The 22,944-nt window shown below is 43.7% G+C and overlaps 1 protein-coding gene across 6 annotated transcripts in view; it reads right to left on the bottom strand.

Moving 5' to 3' along the window:
* The window catches only part of kaznb (kazrin, periplakin interacting protein b), a 107,882-nt gene that overhangs the window by 61,605 nt on the left and 23,333 nt on the right, over positions 1-22,944 (bottom strand). For 5 of the 6 annotated variants that reach the window (XR_008414775.1, XM_053866923.1, XM_053866927.1 and 2 more), the window contains exon 4: positions 5,465-5,684. Coding sequence is in view for 5 of the 6 variants with exons in the window: in XM_053866923.1 (XP_053722898.1) it covers positions 5,465-5,684 (220 nt within the window). In the remaining variant the exon portion in view is untranslated. Of the gene's footprint in view, positions 1-5,464; positions 5,985-22,944 lie in introns of those variants that run through there. The other variant, XM_053866924.1, reaches the window with a different exon arrangement.

The following is a 22,944-nucleotide window of genomic DNA, read 5'->3' as shown; positions in this document are numbered from 1 at the left end:
TAAGAAAAACTACTGAGTACAGCAGAACCAAAACCATAACAACCACTTGTCCATTAAAGGGAGAATTTAAGGTTCTCCAGAAAATACTTCACACAAATATAAACAATATAGAAAATTACAAGGGGCGTTTTAAAAGAGCACAATCATAAAATGAACATTAACTATTCTGCAAAAGAACAAATGCAATAAAAGCTTCATTTTATCTCTCTTAGCGACACCATTGTTGAGACTCCATGTTAACTGCCCATAAAAGTGCAACAGTTAGTTGTTTTCAATGTTGCAGTTGTTAATAATTCACACTGCATGCTGTCTTAAGGTTTATGGACTGATGTTGGCAGTTTCCTGTAATGAGTCTGGACTGACCAACGCAGTGCTGCATACGTAACATGAATATCAGATGCATTATGCTAGTACTCTCCCGCACCTCTCTGAATAATGCTGCTAAAGTCAGTGGAGGTTTGGGTCGGCATGATGGATCAAGTGATGGGCGAGGAACTCTTTAAAATAGGGAGGTCCAATCATATAAACAAACACTTGTTAGTAACTACTCTGTCAAGGAGACGCAGCAGTAGGATGGGTTTTGGTTTGATTTTTTTGCTGGGACACTGAGGCGTTTAGAAGAGTCACTCAAGCTGTTGGTCCTTGTGCACACACGACAAACAAACACTGTAGAGAGCCTTGCTTTTAACAATCCCCTCGAGGGAAAATAAAACGTCTTTTGAGGTAAAAATATGTGAAATAACCAGGATGCTCCAAAAGCTGTCGACGCTCACCATACAACAGTGATCGAAAACAGCATGTTTGGACAAACACTTTCAACAACTGCATTTTGAAAAGCTTTTCACTTTCACCACTTGAGCAGGACGGTCAAGATGTCATGCATTGAGGCTTACACACCCAGTCTTCACAGCAGAGCACCAAAAAAAAAAAGACAGAAAAAGGCTGACCCGCTCACCAAAAACTAAAGAGTAAAAACATCAAAAATTTCTAATCTCTGACAGCTTCATTTCATTTATTCGACTTCGAATTTATACAGATTTCAAACATTTTGTGTCTAATCACAACATTAAATAGCATCATCATCACCATCACTACTTGGTCATATGCTGCAATTCAGTGGATAAGAAAATATCAATACACTCAAATACACATGACGCCACGACGCAATATCAATAAATACAGTATGACAAATTAAATTTATATACATTTGTCTTTTTCAGTTGTATTACGGCGTCTGGCCACTTTTCCCTCTTCTGCTCCTTGAAGTAACTGGTGAGTGTTGAAGTCCAGGATGGGACATTAGCTAGCCATTCGGTGGTTGAATCTGAAGAGATATGACCAGTATCTCTGGCATTCAGAGGACAGCTAGGACATGAGCTGGGAGTCAGATGGGCCACACTAGTACCCTAATAGTACTAATACTCATAGAACACAAAGGAAAAACGTGGAAAGAATAGATGCTGCTCAGACATGGAATGAGTTTCATAGTTTCCTGTATTATTGAATTGGCAAAACCCTGCCAATAGCCTCGCTTCTTCAGTTTGTTTACATTATAAATATACCCTTTAAGTTGAAAAGACAGACCACTGCAGGATATTTTCCAGTGTTTGTGGCACCATCCATCAGTGAAACTGCTACATGGACCTGAGAGCCAGAGGAGAAGCTGTATGTCAATTCGGGGAGGACATGCCAGAGGTGGCAGAGAAGTGAAGGTGGCAGCTCTGGCTGAAAAGGTCTCAAAGTGGGCACGATGGGGGATGCTGGGCAAGAGACGAGATGCGTTGCAGATCACTGAGCAACAAATGATGATGCCTGCTGCCCGCTGGCAGAGCAAGCAGAGGGTTCGAACTCTTCTACAGCCAGCCACTTTCTGAATCATTAACAATGCTGTGACGTCATCAATCATGTGGCATCAGAAGAACTTAGAATTTATTCATGTTTACCAATGTATACCAATCCTAACGTTATATCTTCTTGAAGCACAAACTAAAATACACTTTCCAACCCTTCATTCATTCACTGTCCCTTTGTGTCAATTACTCTCTTCTCAGATATTTTTCAATATTATGTCTGGTAGTGACGGATAGATGAGGCATCATAAAACAGTGTCCTATTTTTCAGAGGCCACTAAATGGTGCTCTTGGTTAAGAAATGATGTGAGATTTCATTGAATTAGCAAACATTTTACACAAGACAGCGCCATCTGGTGGCTTCTGAAAATCAGGACAGTGATTCATGAAACCTCATCAATCCATTTTGAATGTCTATGGGTGGGAGGTCACTAAAACATCACTCTATAGTGCTTCGAATAATTCAGTATATAAAGTGGAAAATGCTGAGCGTGTGTAGATCCAGGACAGAGCAAGGGACACAAGACTCATTGTGTCACAAGATGTCCCTGGATTAAACACTGCAGCTCCAATATCAGATCACCATATGCTGTAAACTAGTAGTGTGAAACCAAAAAACTGGTGTTAAAGTTAATCCCAGTGAGTGTTGAGCCTAAAAGATCGTGTTTGCTGTTCCTGGCGATTACTTTGCCGAGGACAGTCAAGGCCAACAGCAACAGCCGGCTGAAGTGTGGGCTTTATAGCTTGATTGGACAGCTGTCAGGGAGTCTATAGCAGCTCCGCAGGGAGACACCAACACTGCTAAAACACTGGCATTTTGGCAGGGTATAATATGAGTACACCACGTCAGGTCATGAATATTAACAAGAAAGCCTGCTACTTTGTTCCAGCACACTGTAGCGCCAGCACTGTGGACCCTTGTTTGGAGAGGGATTGGCACCTAAAGAACATTTAATCTCCCTAAGCCACTGGACGCTGACGCTGGCTCATCACATCCTAAAATGCCTAACCCCAGAAATCTGTCGGTTGACTCATCTTAAAGTTCAGATCTTGGAAAACATCCAGCGGCTAATAAGAACTCATCCCTCCTGATGGCGGCGAGGTCACAGCGCGTCTGAAGCACAAACACAGCGGCCCAGTCAGTTGACTCTGGCTCAGCTGCGGTTGATCAGCCAATCGGTCACCTGACTGCTGGCCTCCCTCTCTGGGAACAGGAAGCATGACATCACTTGCGCTGATATTCTGGAATGTGGGAATGTCAGGCTGCGTGTTAACAGTGCAGCAGAAAAAAAAGAGGGACTGAAAACAAGCAGGATGGACTCGGATAATTCACTGCAGATGAAGGATTCGGTCCTGAAAACCAACCGAGGCGACTGATGATAAACTCTTTATCATCATCTTCAGCTTGTTGACAAAGTTCTATGCATCAAACTAAAGAGCATTTTTGTTGGGGAGCTGAACAGTTTTGAGTGCTTCTCATTGTACTTCAGCTAGATACGACAAAGAAATCCATTTGAAGGCACTTTAAGTAAAAATACGTCATGCTGGGTTGACATTCCAGGATTGACTTTGGTCTTAATACCTGTGGGGTACCACAATAATCTTACAGAATCACACAGTTTCACTGAAACAAGGAGAATCAATGTACAACTACAGATAAGTCAAACCGCTCTGTGGTTTTACCATCCAGCTGACTATGAGGTATTAGTTTCCTTAAAAAAAATTAAACCTTGTGCCAAACATTAAAACAAATACAGCCCAAATTCCTCCCACTTTCATTCGATCCTCACAGTGAAAGTCTTGCTTCCTTTATCCAACAGCCCTGCTAAAATAAAATCCATCTCCTTCCTGACAATTGTAAATCATGTCAACAAAACGGCATTTTAGGTTGTAACTTCTGTTCCTTGTTCTTGACTGGGTCAAAGCTACGGGACATAAATGTTGACCCCCTTCTGAGCCAGGACACTCAGTTCACTGGTCCAGTAAAGTCCAAAATCAAACGGTGACTCAGCTTTTATGAGGATATGAAATAATTTAAAACCTGCTTTTTCATTTTAATTGCATATGTCTGATATGAAGATGTTTATTATTGCTGAATTCACTCCATTGAGGCAGGTTTTAATCAACTCTGACTCATCACCAACATCAAAACTCTACTGCTGAGGTGAAATACACCTCTGTCTAAAGCTATTAAAACGGTTAAAATCCAAATAATATCTGCAGCACTTTGTTTATTCAAGAAAAAATAAATGAACGTTCCATCGTGAGAAAGAGCTGAAGGATGGTTTTGAACTTCAGTCCATATTTCATCCAGTTAATTATTCTGTAATATCAAATATTAATGCTTGTTATTGGCACAAAGCGAAACGTACAAGTTTATCTTCCAGTGTCCAACTAACATAACCAGCGCCAGTGGTGCAACGTGTTATGAATAGTTTAACACAGGCCAAGTAGAGCAGATCACAAGAGACCAAAGCAGGGCTCAAGACAGACCCTTGAGTCACACCAGCCCTGCACTGATGTCACATGGGATCAGGTCAATTCCAATGTGCAACAGAGACATTCAACAGCTTGGATGATATCATAAATAAGCAGCAGCCTTGCGATCAGCAACATGAAGAACACTCAAGTTTGTCCTTACTACAGCGCAAAAACTACAGATGAAACAGTCAACCACTGCAGAAGTCAGACTTGAATCACAGTTTTTAGCAGCTTCACATCAAGGTCGCTGTGGCTGGAGCAGCAGTGTGATGCTGATATATATATATATATATATATATATATATATATATATATATATATATATATATATATATATATATATATATATATATATATATATATATATATATATATATATATACATATATATACATATATATATACATACACACATATATATACATACACACATATATATACATATATATATATATATATATATAGAGAGAGAGAGAGAGAGAGACAGAGATAGAGAGAGAGAGTGTAAGTGTAAGTGCATTCAGCTGCAACCACCTGATGCGCAATTGACGCCGCTTCAGTTTTGACGCAGCTATAGCGGCAAATCCTCCCGTGAGAGTCGCAGTATCGGCTGCATATGTCAGCAACATCACTTTTCTCTGAGCTGCGTTGGTGAACAATGCTGAATTCTCACTCTGATCTTGCGGATAAAAACACATCTTTAAATGCAATGTGAAGCGGCGGCATGCTGACTCAGCGCTTCTATCCACTCTGAGTCCCAACAACCTGTTGCCGTAGCAGAAGACGAATACTGTTTGTCCTCCAGTGTGTCATCGTTACAGTGAGTTAACTACAAAATGGGGCGGTGTCAACCCGAAATCAAGTAAAAATCAATGAAGATCGCTCACACGTCATCTCCTCCGGCAGAGATGTTGCAATAGTATTCCGGGATGTTGAACACAATCGGGGAGAAACTGCCCAACTTTGGTGAGAGCAAAGCTGAGTGCAGTAGTGGAGGAGCCGAGTCTGACCGCGGATCTAACAACCCACCCTCCTCTCCTCTGTTTTTCCCTCTTTGTCAACAGTGTTTAAGCGTTTTTCAAATTCCTCCCAGAGTCGACTTACACACAACACACGCTCACGCGCACACTCACCGCGGTAGCGGAGGCTGTCATCGTGGTGGTTGTAGTGGCGGTGGTGGTGGTGGTGGTTCTCGAAGCCCGGCGGGCTGCTCGCGCCCAGCTCGGCCAGTCTGCAGCTGGTGGCGGCCAGTTCGGCGCGGAGGTTGGTCACTTCCTGACTGGCGGACTGAATGGCCCCATCGATCCTCTGTGCCAGCTGCTTGTTGTCGTCCATCATTTTAAGGATTTTCCCCTGAGGAGCAGAGCCACACAGCGCAGCATGGTGTCAAGTCGGTGTGGAAGCAGAGAGCCGGTGCGCTCGCGCCTCGGACGCTTCTCCTCCTCCTCCTCCTCCTCCTCGTCCACCTGGGCTCACGAGACTTCCGGCGCTGCTCCGAGCTGAGGAGTCTACCTGTTACCCGGACCAAGTCTACAGTCTGTTTATGTGAGCAGAGAGGGAGATGTTGAGCGGCGAGGGAGAAAGTGCCTCCTCCTGCTGTGGGGAACGTGCAGGGAGCAGCTGCTCTCCGAGAGGACATGCAGCCTTTTAAACGGACTGTACCATGTGCCGCGGGACCAGGGGCGCCGCAGGAATGCGCTCCGGCCACAGAGGCTCTTCACTAACTCTTCCACTGGAGAGAGTTGTGTGGCTCCCACACGCCGCCGAGCCCGAGACGAGTGCGCGTTCCAGGATGGGACGCTTCTCCGCGGCAAAGTTGGCCGCGGTGTCGGACCCCTTGACACGCACTTGTCAAGCGCCCGGTGTTATTTCCCTCTCCCTGCCTCCCTCTCACCCGCTGTCTTTTTGTCTCACACACACCCCTCTCTTTTTCTTTCATTCCTTTATACATGCACGGCTTTGTCCCGGGAGAGCTCACCCCCACGGCTGAACAGTGGCAGGAGAAGAGGGCGGCCTCACTCTCCAGAGGGAGTAGATTTCAACTGTGAGAGCGAGGTTTGCGGACGGACCTCCAGACAGAGCTGTGGGCAGGGACGCCACTGTCGCCCAACATTCTCATGTTGTCTCAGGTCAAAACATACCTTTTTCAAAAGACCCAACAAAGTCAGCTACACTGAAAGTAACTTGAAAACTTTTGAAGGTTATGTTTGGTGTTGATTTGGGTTTAAACAGAAAATATTTTCTACCAAATATCATTTGAAACATAAATTATAATAATACAATACTTACACACTGACTGTATGTTTTCTTTTTCTTGCATGTTTATCTCTTAAGCGCCTTGTTATCTACCCTGCACTAGCGTTGCATGTTGCCTGTACTTTGTGTTCTCTGCGACTCAACGGTTCTCCTCATCTCAAGCATTTCGTTGCTTCACAGACCCTGTGTTGAAAGTGCATACGACAGACGCATCTTCAACATGTGGACAAAGCTGTCTGAGTAAATAAAAACTCTAAGAAGCGTAAAATAACTGAACTAAACATTTATAAACCTAGAACAAAAATGTTCCTATAAAATGGTTTTCTGATCGATATGAGGCTGAAAAGATGCTTTACGGTTCAGGCAGATGGGATGCTTGTTAGCAGTAGCATTTATATCCGACTCACAGTACCTTATCAAAATTGCTGTGTGATATTAAACAACTTCACGCTGCTTAAATGTTTCACTTCCTGTTTGTCTTGCAACCAAGCGCAGTGGTACCTCGGTATTCAAAAATTTTTTGCTTCTGATTTCGAAAGAAAATCCAGAACTCGAACGCCCCCGAAAAAAGCCAGAAAAAACATAACGTGTGCGGACCGATCAGATGACCCATGACACGCTTTGTTATTGTGTATAACGCAGCCTCTGTATGCAGACGTGTCCCGTTAGCTACATTTACTGACTGTTTTTTCTTCATATTGAGGTGTAAAACCTTTCCTGTCTCCGCACTGGACCGTGGTAGAGTGTCACAGGGGAGGTGCTCGCTCTCACTCCAGGGTTTGATGTCCTGTTGTGGGCTGGAGCTGGGACAGGGATGAGGCGAGTCTGGGACAGAGCGTGACTTGGTTTATGACTTTGTCACAGCCAAACTGCACAGAAGCGCACATTCAGAGCTGGACACGCACCGGGCACCTCTTCACTTCTGGAGAGACGTCACTCACTCGGCAACCCCTCCCACATGCAGCGGCCACACACATAGAGGAACAGCGCACCTGCAGCAGACACTCTACATTCACTCCTACAAAAGACTATTTTAAGCCTTGGAACGCATTATTTCTTTTTCCATTCATTGTAATGGGAAAAATCATTTCAAATTTCGAACAAACCGCTTCTGGAACGGATTGTGGTCGAGAACCGAGGTACCACTGTATATTCCACCCTCGTAGACGTTACAACCCCCGACCCCGGACCATGGAACACAGAATGGAACACAACATTGACACAGATACTGAATTGGTGACAATAAAAACTCTAGTTTTTAATCGTGAGAAGTAAATCTCTCCTCTAAACTGTCCTCATATGTACGGTGCCTTCAGTTCTGCGAGCAACAGACTTCAGTCATACAATGTTTCTCAGTGAATTGTTTTTTCGTGAAAAACACAGTGAAAACCGTCGTGTTCATGTCCACCTCCATGATGCGCTATGTGTCTGTTTGTTTCAATGTTTCCACTTTACGTTTGATCACAAGAGATTTTATCTCTAAAAAGATTATTTTTCTGCACTTCTGAGACAAAGTACGTGTACGATACAATTTTAGAAAACATTTATGTTTTCTGTAGCGTGCAACCTAAAATATTGCACTTAATGCCAAAGGCTGTGGAGCATAAGGATTGGCCCCCTGGTTGGACTTTAATTTATCTATTGTGTAATAGTTTTAAGTCCCAAAACTTTGATGCAGTGACATAACATTCATAAAAAGGAAAATGTGGTCTATGAATTGATAAATAATACCTAATTTAAAAAGGAGAATACAATGCAATCATATAAATAAATAAAGTAAATAAGAAAAATAAAGTTTGCAATAAAAAAAAAAGCCTAAAACCCGAGACAGCCAGAAGATGAAACAGCACAGAACTGTAGGAGGATATTTATCTGTCAGTCTAAACAAACAAAAAGCAGTGTCTTAATCAGTCCAGCTGTGAAATGCCATCACTCATTTAGAAGCCTCAAAGATAAACATATTTTTCCTCTTTACAGCGAAACATTCCGGATATTGCTGAGCCATCACAACCTTGAATCTGCATTTGACATTTAATTTTTCATTCAGCAAACACACCGTGTCGCAGGCAGAGGAGTGATACATCACTCATGCTGTCATCAGGAGATCAGGCGAAAAAAAGTTTGGCGCTCATCTGTATTCACAGGCGTCAGGCAGAGACGCCAGGACTGCAAACCAGGCTGACGGCCCTTGTTAGTCGCAGTAAGTCTTTGTTTGCTGCCTCTTTATTGGACACATATTGCACGCTGGAGGTTTGTTCCAGACTCACTTTCACAGGCCACCGGTAAAATCTCATTTCATAGTCACGCTTTCATTCGCTGTGAAAGTTTTTAGGAGCTAATCATGAAGTGCCAGGTTAGTTTTACCAATCCACATCCGACAACTTCTGTGATGGACCACTGGTCAGCTGGTGCCATTATCTATATATAGATTTGACCCCCAAAACAGCAAAGTTAAAGGGCCAGTGACTCATAGTTTCAGAAGTAGGACAGTAACTTAAAGGCATTGACCAGTTTGCTTGGTATAAATGACTGGAGAATAACTGGACGCCTGTGTGAGGAGCGAGCCAAGAGAAAATAAAGTATGAGAGTCTGTGAAAGTGGTACAGATGGTGTCGACTGATTGAAATAAGGTCAGGGCTCAGGCCAAGTCAGGTATTCCCCACTGTGGCAACCTCCCATAGAAGAACATGGTTACGTCAACAACCATGCCAGCTGCCTCTTCTGCTGCTCATGAACTAACTTAATCTTTCTTTTTTTTAAGACGACACACACATAAACACCTGAGGACATATAGCCAATGCTCAGGGAACAAGATGGATGGATGGATGGATGGACAGATAGATTGATACAGTGGATGGATGGATGGATGGATGGATGGACAGATAGATTGATACAGTGGATGGATGGATGGATGGATGGATGGACAGATAGATTGATACAGTGGATGGATGGATGGACAGATAGATTGATACAGTGGATGGATGGATGGACAGATAGATTGATACAGTGGATGGATGGATGGATGGATGGATGGATGGATGATGGACAGATAGATTGATACAGTGGATAGATAGATAGATAGATAGATAGATAGATAGATAGATGGATGGATGGATGGATGGATGGATGGATGGATGGATGGATGGATGGATGGATGGATGGATGGATGGATGGATGGATGGATGGATGGATGGATGGATGGATGGATGGATGGATGATAGATAGATAGATAGATAGATAGATAGATAGATAGATAGATAGATAGATAGATAGATAGATAGATAGATAGATAGATAGATAGATAGATAGATAGATAGATAGATAGATAGATAGATAGATAGATAGATAGATATCACTGGGTAACTCAAGTCTGAGTTAATCTAAGTCTTGAATGGAACTCTTGGACTGTTGTCTGCAAAACAACTCAAAAGTGAAGTGAAACTCTTAATGGACCCCAACAATAGAGCCAATCTCAGATAAAATACAATCGAGAAAAAGACACTTCTACACCACCAATTTTCCATCTGCAGCATAAAGCACCCTCACCTCTCACAGCTTTGTCTGCGTCTCCATACGTCAGTAAAAGTGCCACACAATGGGATAATGATAGTAGTTGAAAGAGAAGATCTATACGAGCAGTAGCATGTTCCGGCGTGTCACGTGAGAGCAGATCATTATCAGCGTCTAGACAGCATTGCCACTGTCCTCGATTTGATCCCCGGCCTTGAATTAGAGCTGATTGGCAACAGGACTAATGCAGTCGGGCTTGGAGTCATCACAGAGGTGAGGGTCAGTTATGAGGTTCTCATTTTGAGTGTCAGTACTTCAGTGACAGTGTTGTCTTCATCAGGACGTTATGAATAGATGTTTGCAGGGTCAACCATCCGCGTGTGTCCCAGATACCTCACTGACAAAGACACGCAGTCCTCCACTGCAGCTGAGACTAAACAAGCGACGGCCATAACTTTCACAACATGGTGGGCGGATGCCTGTGGTGTTCCTTCATTCAGTCGTCTGATGCTGCTAATTGATAGTTTAATTCAGTGAGAAAACATAACACCAAAGTATCGATAAACAGTCACCACGCAACTCTGCACAGCTTAATTGAATATTGACTGATCCTGTGCATGCTCGAATTCTTTTTGTCCTTGTTGATGAGTCAAACTATGTGCTTTTCCACTTAGGATTTCCTCTTTCACAGATATTATCGGAGCTTGTGATGTAACTGAAATAGAGGCCCGTGAGTGTGAAAAAGTCACTCATTTAATTGCATGTGACAGATGAAAAAGTTCCTCTGTCAGAGTCGATGGCCACCAGGCGGACTAAGACCTTTTCAAGTACTGCTTGGATTTAGTGACTAAAACTGTCTGTGACACACTTCAAATCAAAGCTGCGCTTCACATCGGTCACCATCAGTTTCTCACTTGTGAACATGACCTTGCGTGAGAATGACAGTGTTTGCCGATGATACGGTTGTGAGCAGGGTAGGCAGTCAGTAGTAGGCTAGAATACATGCAGATGAAGAAGAGGGAGGCGGGAGTGTGTGGTGGAGTGTAGTGGAGTTTGTCTCCAATGTCACCAGTTGTTTAGGTTTAAATATAGCATTAGTGCTGCCTGTGAGAGTGTGTCCGCGATCAGTGAACCCTAATAGAGGACACAGAAGAGGACGCCGCCGCCGCCGCCAATACCGGAGCGGAGCTCCGTCCAATAGCAAAGTATTTTCACAAGGGTGTTTGGCCGAGGTGCCAATGCACCCGGAGACCAGCATGTGTTGAAGTGAACCAAGGCGTGGTCATGGTCTCCTCATATTCAATACTACGCTTCATGTCACAGGAGACATTTAAAGCATTTTGTTTTGAGCAGCCAGTGAATCTCTTCCTTCCCTAGCAGGATTACCTACTCCAAGATAAGCGGCGAGTCGCTGGAACTGCGGTGATGCTGCACGTTTGTCACCCGAAGGTCCTCAAAGTCAGTGGCAGCTCGGTCTTCCCGCCATCTCTGCTCATAACAAACGACTCGACAGCCTCTCCACCGGAAGATAAGGGTCGCGTGAAACGACATGCCAGAGGCCGATGAGTATCAAGATAAAGATGCGTCTGGAGGACTGGCGGTGGGAAATTGAAGCGTTACAGGATGCCGGGATAATGACAGCGGTGGGCTCAGAGGTGTCGGGTCACAACTCTCCGAAGGCTCTGAATCAAGCAAAATAAGAAAATGACATTCCTCCATCATTCCACAGCGCCTCCTCGGAGTCAGTCCTGCCTCATTTCCCCACAGTCCCACTCCTGCTCCCTGCTGGCTGCTGGCAGAACACACAGCAAGAGTCACGCTCAGCTTTTCCATTCAAGAGATTAATAACAAAACATCACCCTCGCCTCTAATGACGTGACAGAGCGACGCTGGGCAACTTGGATTCAAAGACAAATTAACCAGTGTCTGTTGAAGCACATTCGTCAGCTATTTCACCATGTTGGTTGTTGTTTACAGGTGCAGTTGTCACCTTAAAATATGCTGAAGTGTGAATGAACAATGTTCATTTGTTTCAGAGTGATTTCATTTTAGAATAACAAACACGTCCCTGACACAAAACGCTCCCCCGATTCCGATGATACAGTTCTCATGATGTCATTAGCCCTGACATCACAGGACCTGGTGCACGCTAACCTGCTAAACATCATGGGAGTGATGACACACTGCACTGCAATAATGGTACTGACAGACGTAACGGCGCGACCTTTGAACCGCGGATAACTATAGCTTTGAAAGACTACTCAAGGAAAGCAAGGCACAATAGGGCCTCTTTAATTTTTCATTTCCAACTTCCAAACTTCAGCCATGCCTGTTAACCACGATGACATCAAAGTGGTGGTAGTTTCTCTGAGCACACTGGTGACCTCTGGATGGGAGGTTGTGATTTTCAGTTTTTGTTGTCGCAGCAAGCACTCACGCAACTTGTGTGTTGCAAGTGTGTACCAGACCACTACTGCCATCTGCTGTCCCATTTGACTCATTGTGAACTAGCCCAACCCACTAAACTGAAGAAGGAAAATAGATCTCACTCATACATAAGCCGCAGCGGTCCACGAGCCGCGGGTGCAGTGGTGCTGTGTGCCCCGTAGAACAGTCAGTGGTGCGTAAAAATGGATGAGGATCACTTCTAAACTAGTTATGAAAATGGGCTCCAGCATGAAGACTGACTCATGAAACAAACTGGGCAATGTTCTGAACTTGAAACATCAACTCCTCACATCTTTTATTGACATTAAAGTGCTCAAAATGTAGTGTTATCACCTAAGTTCTGTCACCACAGCTGGTCTCAGGTGCTGCTTCTGGTCTCCTCTCCTCCAGGAGATCAGCTCTGTTGGCGGAGCTGCGGACACACGGGTGAAAACAGTGCATTTTGAGAGCTTTAAGGTCAATAAAACGCCTGTGATTTCATCGGTTTGATAGGAAGAGGCTCAATATTTTGGCAGCATGACGCTCTTTAGCCTGTATGCATCCATATATTTGTCGCACCGTTGTATAGGGTTTCAGACCGTGGGAAAAAAAGTAGCAGTATATAGTCAGGAAATTACGATATTCAAATCAGTTTTATATGACAAATATTTCAAAGAGTATTACTGCAGAAACTGTCTTTTTCATCTTAACTATCTGTTTAATCACGAATACAAATTGAACTCTTTGGATCTATGACACTATTGAATTTGAATTGCTGCAGTGCATTATGGGGCTTCAACTCAGACATACGATGTGCTTCATCTGTGGCTCATATTTCGGGGATCTACGCTGCTGCTGCAGACAACTGTAAACATTCCGATATATTATTCAAGGATTTGTCACGCACAGGTGCTGGATCAATGTTTAATAAATCTGGCTCTCTACGACTTATCTCTCCTGATAAACAAGAGTAACGTCTCTCCCTTCTCTTTCCATAAATCCCCCCTTTTCTTTCCCAGGAGCTGCGGCCTGATCCCCGACTTTAGAGCCTGATCAAATCAATGCGCTCATTCACGAGACGCACGTTCTGATTTACGATGTAATCTCGGCCCGCTAACAGCAGATTTGACCTTCAGTCAGTATCTGTCAATAGATGGATTGAAGAGTCTGACTTTTCTGGTGAGAACTGGAGTTTGGAGGTGACAGATTATTCGAGGGAACTGTGGCAACAGAAGAACAAGTGTGTGTGTGTGTGTGTGTGTGTGTGTTCACAACACCGTGTGATGATGATGATGATTTAAGATCATTTATTGTCTAGATTTAACAGGAGGTTCATCTACAGTAGTAATGCAAACTTTAGCTGAGAAATGTGAGCTAATGCAATACTTTGGTTTTGGTCATGTAACCACATTCATTGTTGTTCTGAGGTCTGGTTCTGTCTGAGTGGCACATTAGTGAATGAGGCCTGTCGTTTCATTGTGACAGTCACAAACATTACTGCATCGATCGTGTTGTTCTGGTGTGAACATCAATCATCACGCTGAGCGTAACAGCACACAGAAACACATCGACGCGGCATATTCGGAGCCGACAGACTTGAGAGCAGCACTGCAGCAGAGTCACTGACAGGCCCGGCGAGGCAAAGAAATAACTGCAGTTCAGATGCCTCCGCACAAGAGCCGCTCTCAGTACAGCGTATCGATAAGGAGCTTATCCTCACGTCCGTAGAGCTACATGTGTGGCATCTATTGATGAAGAGACTCAGGCCGCAATCACACAGTCCCAGTCCTCGGCAACACAGACCCGGAGAAGACAGAAATCACTCCATCACCGTTTTATCGCTGTCCTCCGGCAGCTACTTTGTATTCTACACGTTTTCCTTTCTCCAATTTCCCCATGTCTAAGTGATGTCTTCCAGTCGGGTCTTATCAAGAGGCGCACACTGCAGGCAAGGGGAAATGTGCTTGTCTAATTATTAGTTCTTTAGTAGAGTGGAGTGCTGAATTTAGTTGAGAGAAACAATCTCACTGTCATAACTAGAATCCTCCTCTTGGACATGAATTTTAGTTGACTTTCTTTTATCACACCCTTCAGCCAGAATGATTCATTCTGTATTTCGTTACATATTTATACATATTTTTTCATTACTGGAGATATAAGAGGTTAAAAAACACAACATTGTCAATTGAAATCATTTTTAACATTTGTAGATTATTATTATTAATAGGATTGTTATTTATTGGATTTGATTTATGTTATTTTACGCTGAGTGTCTTTATATAAATCCAGCTAGGGCTGTCAATACATTTTAATCTCAATGAATCACACTAGAGAGCAGCTAACTCGCGATTAATGTCAAATTATTCATACATTTTTGCATCTGCTCCAAATGTCACTGAAAGACAGTGGCCAATAATGATCACAATGTTGTACAGTTAGCATGTTGTTGAGCTTCTTCACTGCCTCTGAGGTTCTTCTAAAGAATGATCTGGAATGTATCTGTTGGGTTGTTGGAGTAAACAAATGTTTGCATGAGGGCTTCCAGCCTCCTTTAAGTCAGGGGCTCTGAACCTTTCTGACCTCGGGGCCCACCTTTTCCAGAACAAATGGCTCCAGGGCCCATTCAAGGTATAGAACTGATTCATTTGTGTTCAATAACCGTACACATGTAAACAAAATCTTGTGAAATGACATGAAACCATGTGATCAGCACAAAGATATTTGTCAAAGTCCAAAGTCATGTTCTGTTGAGTCAAGTCAGTGACACACTAGTGCCACCATATGTGGCATGTGTATTAAAGCTGAGCATCTCAAGGCCCTGAGGGATAAAACAAAAAGCTTATAGAGGCCATCTAGGGGGCGCTCACGGCCCAACCATGGGCCCCGGCCCGGTGGTTAAGAATCACAGCTTTAAGTTACATTTAGGACAGATAATTCATTTGCTACTGATCATGAGTTAACTCATCTTTGAGATTAAAATCTATTGACAAAAACCAAAACAACAAAGATGGTTGAGGAGACTATAAAGTGACGATGAGAAACAAATATCAAGATCTATTTAGTATAGATTCTGACCAGTGAGCGACACCTAAACTAACTGTCTACTGGATTCATTTCAGAAACCAGAGAGAGTTTTCTGGGCGAGACAGAAGAAGATTGCTTGGTTTTGATAAAAATTCACGGTAAAAGAGCCGCAGAGTTATTAAATATTTCAACATTTATCTCAGCAGGGAATTATCTGGAGGCCCGAAATTAAAGGACGGTGGAGCGTGGCAGCACAAAGCTGCAGAGGAGCATTGATGATCAGAGACCCGCTCAACATGCCGCTCTTATATATGGCACTACACACACACACGCATGCACGCACGCACGCACGCACGCACGCACGCACGCACGCACGCACGCACGCACGCACGCACGCACAGAGAAACACACCTGCTGCCCCGTACATCAACACACTGAACATTCAACCCAAAAGTCATTCAAGAAGAATGTGACAGGAGTCTTATGATTTTAATCATCACGTGTCACTTATGAACATAAGCAAAGGTTTCTGGCCCTCAATTAGACCAACATTTTTATTGCACATCATGGAACGGTTCCACTTTCTAAAGTGTGTACTAATACTTGGTTGATCATGCTAGCTAGCTAGTTCCAGCTGGGCTCGGCTGGAGTTTGTGTGAGCACCAAACTTGTCAGAGTTGGACCCCTGTGAGGGATTAGACTGCAGCGTTCACACTGTCATGCTGGGGAACCAGACTATTGATGCTTCTGCCTTGCACTGTGAATAAAACAAGCTCAAACCAATGAGTTATACTGACATCAGTAGGTATGTTCTGAAGAGATTCTATGTCAAAGTTTTTCACTACTGTTTTTTGTTCATTACGATGCAACAGAAATATAAGTTTGATTATTTTTCTTAATTGTCTTTTACAATAATTATATCAATAATTAATTGACTATTTCACGAGTATTTAAAATAATCATTGCCAAACGTATAAAACAGTCTATTGGTTTCAAAAGAAACGTTTTCTTGCATATGGGTACGCCCAGAAAAAGCAGTGGTGAAAATAATACACAATTAAACTCAAACAAACAACAACAAGCAGGCTTCCATGTGGTGGGATTCACTTTTAGGTTCAAAGGGCGTCAGTTCAGAGTTCTATGTCTTGTCAGCGCACATATTTAGATCCCTGAGTGACACCCGTGTCTGATTCTGTCATGAGCTAGGGATCTACAGAACGAGATATCAAAGATGTTGTTGTCTATCAAATAGACAAATAGAGTCAAAATGAGTGTCTTCTCCGATTGAACTGGAGTCTCACCCGACTTTGCTCAGGTCTCTCAGATGTGCAGCCCAACCTAAAGTAACAATCAGGATGCTGAAACAAGAGCGCCATTTTGAGTGCTTTTTTGATTGATTTTTCTTCCTTTCCTTTTTTTTTTTATACAACGAAATGGAAAGTGAAGACCAACAAATCGAGTTTTTCTAAACTATTTTGCAGCAATAAAGTTATATTCTCCATGTGCAAGGTTGATCACACCTGTTGATGTTTGGTGTCTAGCGATACTATATGGCTCAGTTTAATGGTGAAGAGTTTTAGTGACTACAGCACAGTATATCCAGTCAATACTGCTGTCAACAGTGTGACTCAGAGTAGAGCAGCATTGGTCCCATCAATCTCAATAGCAAACGGTTTACGGTGACCTAAACAGTTCCCATGATGCTTTTCAGTCCATTCAACTAGTCACAGCAATTGATCGCTACAACATGGCTCCGCCTCCACAGCCGGTCAGCCAGGCGCAGCGGGAACAGAAGAGAAGTAGCACTTCAATGTCAATAAAATGCCTGCACTTGCATTGGCCTGATGTGACAAGTCGCAACCTTAACAGCAGAAAGCTAGATTGGTCACAAGAATTCCATCATTTAGTGATCAAAGACTGTGATTGGTTGACTGCGCTGCAGCATCATCATCGTCACTGAGCTTGATGTTGAGGCTGATGGCACCTCACTTGTTGCGTCAGTTATTAAACTGGCCAAGTGGAAGTAAGTCAGAGAAACTGCAGTTACTTCAGTCAGTATTTCACTCTCCAACCTCTCATGTCGGTGAGCCGTTGAAAGAGCCAGACGTGGCGTGCACACTATTTCACAGCAAAGTCTGTACCTATCAAACTTGAACTGAGCATCACAGCAACATCTGACCTGGTATAGGCAAGTTTCTATGGCTGTCAGCCCACTGGCGACACTCAGTGGCTATCCCGGGAAGTGCACATCAGATGCCCAATAAACACTTGAGGCAACAGCTGCACACTGGCTGCTAGAAAACCTCTGTCACATGATATTCACATGATCAGAATTGTACCACAGTTCCACGTTGAGAGAGCTTTGTATTTGATCAAAAGTAGTCGCAGCTTGTTCAGAACAATACTCAGACAGCCACGTTTAAACAACACTGTGGAACTAGTAACCGCACAGCGGAACAGACAAAGCCACAAGAGTCATCATAAACTAATGGTATAACACACAAACACGTCCTCTGCTAACGTCACAACACATGTGATGAGATGGAGCCACTGGGTGGCACCGTCTGTGACGACTGGTGTGTCGTTTGGTAGTTACAGCAAGTCGCGGTGTCGGCTAACCTCAAGCGCACAGTCAAATAAGGTGCAATACTTACCAAGTGACATGGTCAAGTTTCCGCGAGTCATTTTGTGTTCTGAAATTATTTTTCTCCCGTATTTTATATGCATCTGATCGCGAAAGAGAGAGGAATCTCGCCACTTGAGTGTAAGCCGAGTTGCTATATGAAACAGTGCTTCTACGATTTTGCAGACTTTTTCATAGATTGCAATGAAAGATTATTTAAGGTACTAAAATAACGCGACAGGAAATGGCGTCTCTTTTCGGCCATCTTCATTCGTGCAGATTGGGCACACAACTTTGCACACGCAGGTGTTATGCGTTGTGGGTTATGTTACAGTTCAACATAACATTTAGGTCGGGTTAGTTCATCTTAATTTGCACATTCTGTTGTGAGTTTTTGTCTTCCTGTGTGCATCTTGTCCGCGTCGTCCATCACTGACCACACCGCATTGTTCCCTTTATCTGCTCCTCTGATACGGTGTTCATTGTCCGTGTGTACCGTCTTGTCAAGTCGAGTCAAGTTTGTTAATCCTTTTATCTGGATTAAACCTTTGTTGAACTCTTGCTACGTCGCTTGCATTTGGTTCCACGTATAGACAGTTCCATAACACTGCGACACACAAACATGGAGCTCGGGACAGGAAATGTTGCCCATGGCTCTGCTTGTTTAGGAGCCACTTTAGAGCCAGAAAGTATGTTTTCAATATTTCCACAGGTGTTTAGCATCATCAAAGTGAAAGAAGACTGTTGGAAGCCAACGCTTCCATTGTCGGTGCAGATCTCAACATTCGACAATCGCGGCTTCTGCTTCCTGATAAGATTTAACAACCATCAAATTCGAATATCTTTGTGAGTTCATTAAAACACCATCTGCTCTTCGACAAGCATTCATCACGCAGGAGAGTGGCTCAGCACAGAGCAGTAAAGAGACGGTGAGGAGGAATGGCCGGCGATCCCGGGAAACACATTCTCATCCCAGCAAAGACAAAAAGCAGTGCGGCGAGGCAGAACGTGGTACAGCGAGCAGATCATGAGAGGATGGAGAGGAGGAGGAGAGCACAATCGTTACCATATTCATGAATACTAAAGAGACTGGGGCGGACGAAGCAGAATATTAGGAACATGATTTATGGCGCAAGATGACAGTGTGAAATTGGGTTTTCATTAGCTTGTCCGTGTTCTACAATTCTGATCTTATTTGTTGCCTTGCGTCATTTAAGTTTGGGAACACACAGCCGGTGAGCGACTGTGCAGCTCACAGCAAAAGATACACGCACCTTGACGCCTGCTCCAGACCAACTCACCTCACCTGAGCAAAGCAGGACTCGACCCGATCCACACACACACACACACACACACTCCCTCACTTGGCACATACTGCTGTAATCCTCTGCCAAAAATGAAGTGAGGGGACACAAGATGGCAGCGTCTGCCAGACTTTCAGGAAGTTGCTTGTTTTTGAGAAGTCTATCACACGATTTAATAACCCTGGGCAATTGTTGTGCCACAAAGACACTCCAGAGGCCTCTCAGAGGGAAATGAGACTGGATTATACGGCCATAATGAAGAACCTCGAGGAACATCAACACGAGGAGCTGAAAAATGAACCCAACTGTCGTCTCCCGACTCGTGATCGATCACTGGTTTCCAAGTCAGGATCAGAGCAGAGGAGCTGTTTTGACTGCAGCTTGTCAGAAAACACCACAAGATGAAGGCCATCACATTGGTACAGGCTGTGTATGTGTGATATACATCATCATGGCTACGAAGGAACAATCCAAATCTTGAACCATGAACTTTGTTTTGTTGTTTTGATGGGATGATGCTTTTATTACGATATCTTACGAGCTCTTTGGCAGACTATGTGGCAGAGTAATAGATACATATTTGTGAACCTTCATGATAATGATGATGATTATTATTATAAGCAGCGGCCGAGCCAAAAGGTTAGGTTAGGTTTTCCCAGATGCGTTGGAAAAGAGCTGGTTTTGGAGACCAGACCACAGAACAAAAATTGAACCTGTCTCCTGGTCAACAAAGCTATAACAGCACCAGGTATGTGGCGCGTCGCCGCGCCCGACTCCTCGCACTGATTGCCTCTGGCACACAATCAGATAGAACCGAAAAGTCATTTATATTTCCAACGCCACCTCACAAGCTGTGCAACCGCCGCGCTTTTAAATCTCCTCTAAGGTCAACAGGGAACTCCGCAGCTTTGATAACAAGCGCCTAAACTTTGATCCGGCACGCTCCTGCCCTCAGAAGAAATCCAGCCCTTGGTACCGGTTTGAGGGTCCGTGGTAAACAAGGGGAGGCAGCTGCTGGCCAGTAATGGAATTTAAAAGACAGAGCGGACGCAAGGCAGAAGCAAAGGCCACCCCTGTGTCACGTTGGCATCAGCGCTCATGTCAGCGAGTGAAAATACCAGTTGATGTTTCCTCTTGAAGTATTCATGAGCCACTGAGGTGGGCAGACATTTTGGACGGATGTGGTCGTACATGATGCACTGTTTCATGAATCGTAAATAAATCATAATAATAATAATATACATGGCACATTTTCAGAGGAACAAGAATAGTTCCTCTCAAATATTATAACGTTGAGATCGCAACTATCACAAATCACTTTTGCCTCCGTCTGCCCGTCCTTGTGCACGGCACGTGTCGTGTGCGAAGCCAAACAATGACATTTGACCACGATTATTCCCGTCAAAGGCCGCGATTCATTCAGATTAGATTCATAAATGGCCAAACTTCATTTATTTAAACGTTCAATAGACAGAACTGAATAGCGGAACTCCCAAGCGCAACACGCCGTCACCCGAACACAGTGCGCGGTGGACGTAAACAAACATGGCTGACCGCTAGATCCCTCTCTCTCCGGGCTATTTCTGACACTCTACATCCCCAACACTGTGTAACGTGCTTTGTCGCCGCTCGCTGTGTTATTGAGCCGCTGAACAACTCCAGTCACATACGTACAGAAACTGTCCCCACCTTTACCTGTCAGGCTCCGCCCATCCAAACGTCCACCAGTCTCCGCCCCTGTGAAGAGCTCCGTAACTAAACAATAAGCTCTCACTACACAGTGTCACCCCAGAAACTACTCACAGAAAATCATTCATAAAAAAGCTGCACTTACTATATCATATTTTTTATTAGCTTGTACATGTATTTATTTTATTATTATGTATGTGCAACTTGAAATACATTGCTTTTTGCAAATAAAGCATAATAGGTTCAAATCATTGCAGCCTGGAGCTTTTTTTTAGGCTAAAAACCGACACTAGTGTTTTGGTAAAAAGTTTCTTATTTCCGTTCTTGTTAAACCACGACCATAAATGATCGAAAATATTTTTATTTTTTTAACAATTTGCTGCAGAATCAGGCATTTCGAGTCTCAACAATCAATCACACAACTCTGTGGAACCCTGGAGGGACGGACTAGAGTCACACAGTGCTCTACATACAAACATAACAGTGAAAAACATGATAATACAGTAGTATTAGAGAGAAAACCAGATGATGTGCAGCCAGAGGAAAATGAAATATGGAGTAGTAAAAAGAAGGATAAAATTCCCTTCCACAATTCCATTAATAGGAGTCATTACATAAAAGCCAGTCAGTAAAAATGATTTAAAAGTGAATCATGGACTGTGAATATTACAAGTCACAGAGAGTCATGACACTGATCTCAGATGCCACGAGACTTGTAAACACCTCAACACCAAGTAGCTTCCTCACAAATCGAGTGTCAGCTATTCAAACATGAGCGACGCTCCGTCAATACAAACTCGGCCTCTGGAGTAAAGCCAGCGTGACACGTGTGGAGGGAGGTGAGATCGGCCCCAAATATCTGAAATGGAGGTGAACACCTTTAATCCTCCAGGTGAAGTGATCTGGATTTGCTTTGAGAAGGTTCTGCCAGTCGCCATGGAAACGTGAGCAGCACCAAGACACACCTGACTCAAACATCCGGAACCAAATCAACAGATGGCTTCTCCGGATAACCAAGTCTCACAATCTGGCTTCAAATGCATCGTTTCAGCTCGGCCGAGTGTTTTCTAGTGAAAATAAAGCTTTGGACCAAAGTCGTTTCTGTCTGAGAAGAGGGCAAGCTTTTAATTTAGATCTATAAAATGTTGTCATGTGATTATTTATAGTGATATAAGCACATACAGATACTTTATATATTGCAGTCATCACCTTCACAAGGGGCTGAAGCATATGGCAGCGACATGAGTGACAGGTGGATGACACATCCCTGATATGTCCCAACTCCATTGAAAGGCACAGACACCCCCACAGTTTCGAGCCATCATTTAACCTCTGTAGGTCACAGGAAACCAGGTACTAGCTGCTTCACAGGTTTAACAATGTTACGACACTAACAGTCTTTTTAGTTTTGTCTCTCCAAAAAATGTCTGTGCAGGGGGGTCAGAGGTGAAGGAAGGGAATCATAAACGCCGGCCCCTCGGGAAAACATTCCCAGCTACAGTGGTATCAAAGTCATGTCATGTTCCCCCCCCCAAAATCTTTGAATGGAGACGACCCTCCGTGACAGACATAATCTGGCTGGCTGCTCGCCCGACTTGAATATCACCAGCGCTGTCGTCCCCGCTGACGACTGCCAACAAATGTGAGACAGATTTAAAGACAGCAACCGACAGCAGCGGTTTAAAAAAGAAAAATGCAAGATCAGCGCTAAAAAGACTCCAAGCTCCCTTTCTGGAAGCTGCAGGAGAAGTGAACGCCACCACTGACAGAACTTTATGAT

The sequence above is a fragment of the Synchiropus splendidus genome, chromosome 6 (assembly GCF_027744825.2).
Source record: "Synchiropus splendidus isolate RoL2022-P1 chromosome 6, RoL_Sspl_1.0, whole genome shotgun sequence".
Classification (NCBI taxonomy): Eukaryota; Metazoa; Chordata; class Actinopteri; order Syngnathiformes; family Callionymidae; genus Synchiropus; species Synchiropus splendidus.
This window is presented reverse-complemented; position numbering and strand designations above follow the sequence as displayed.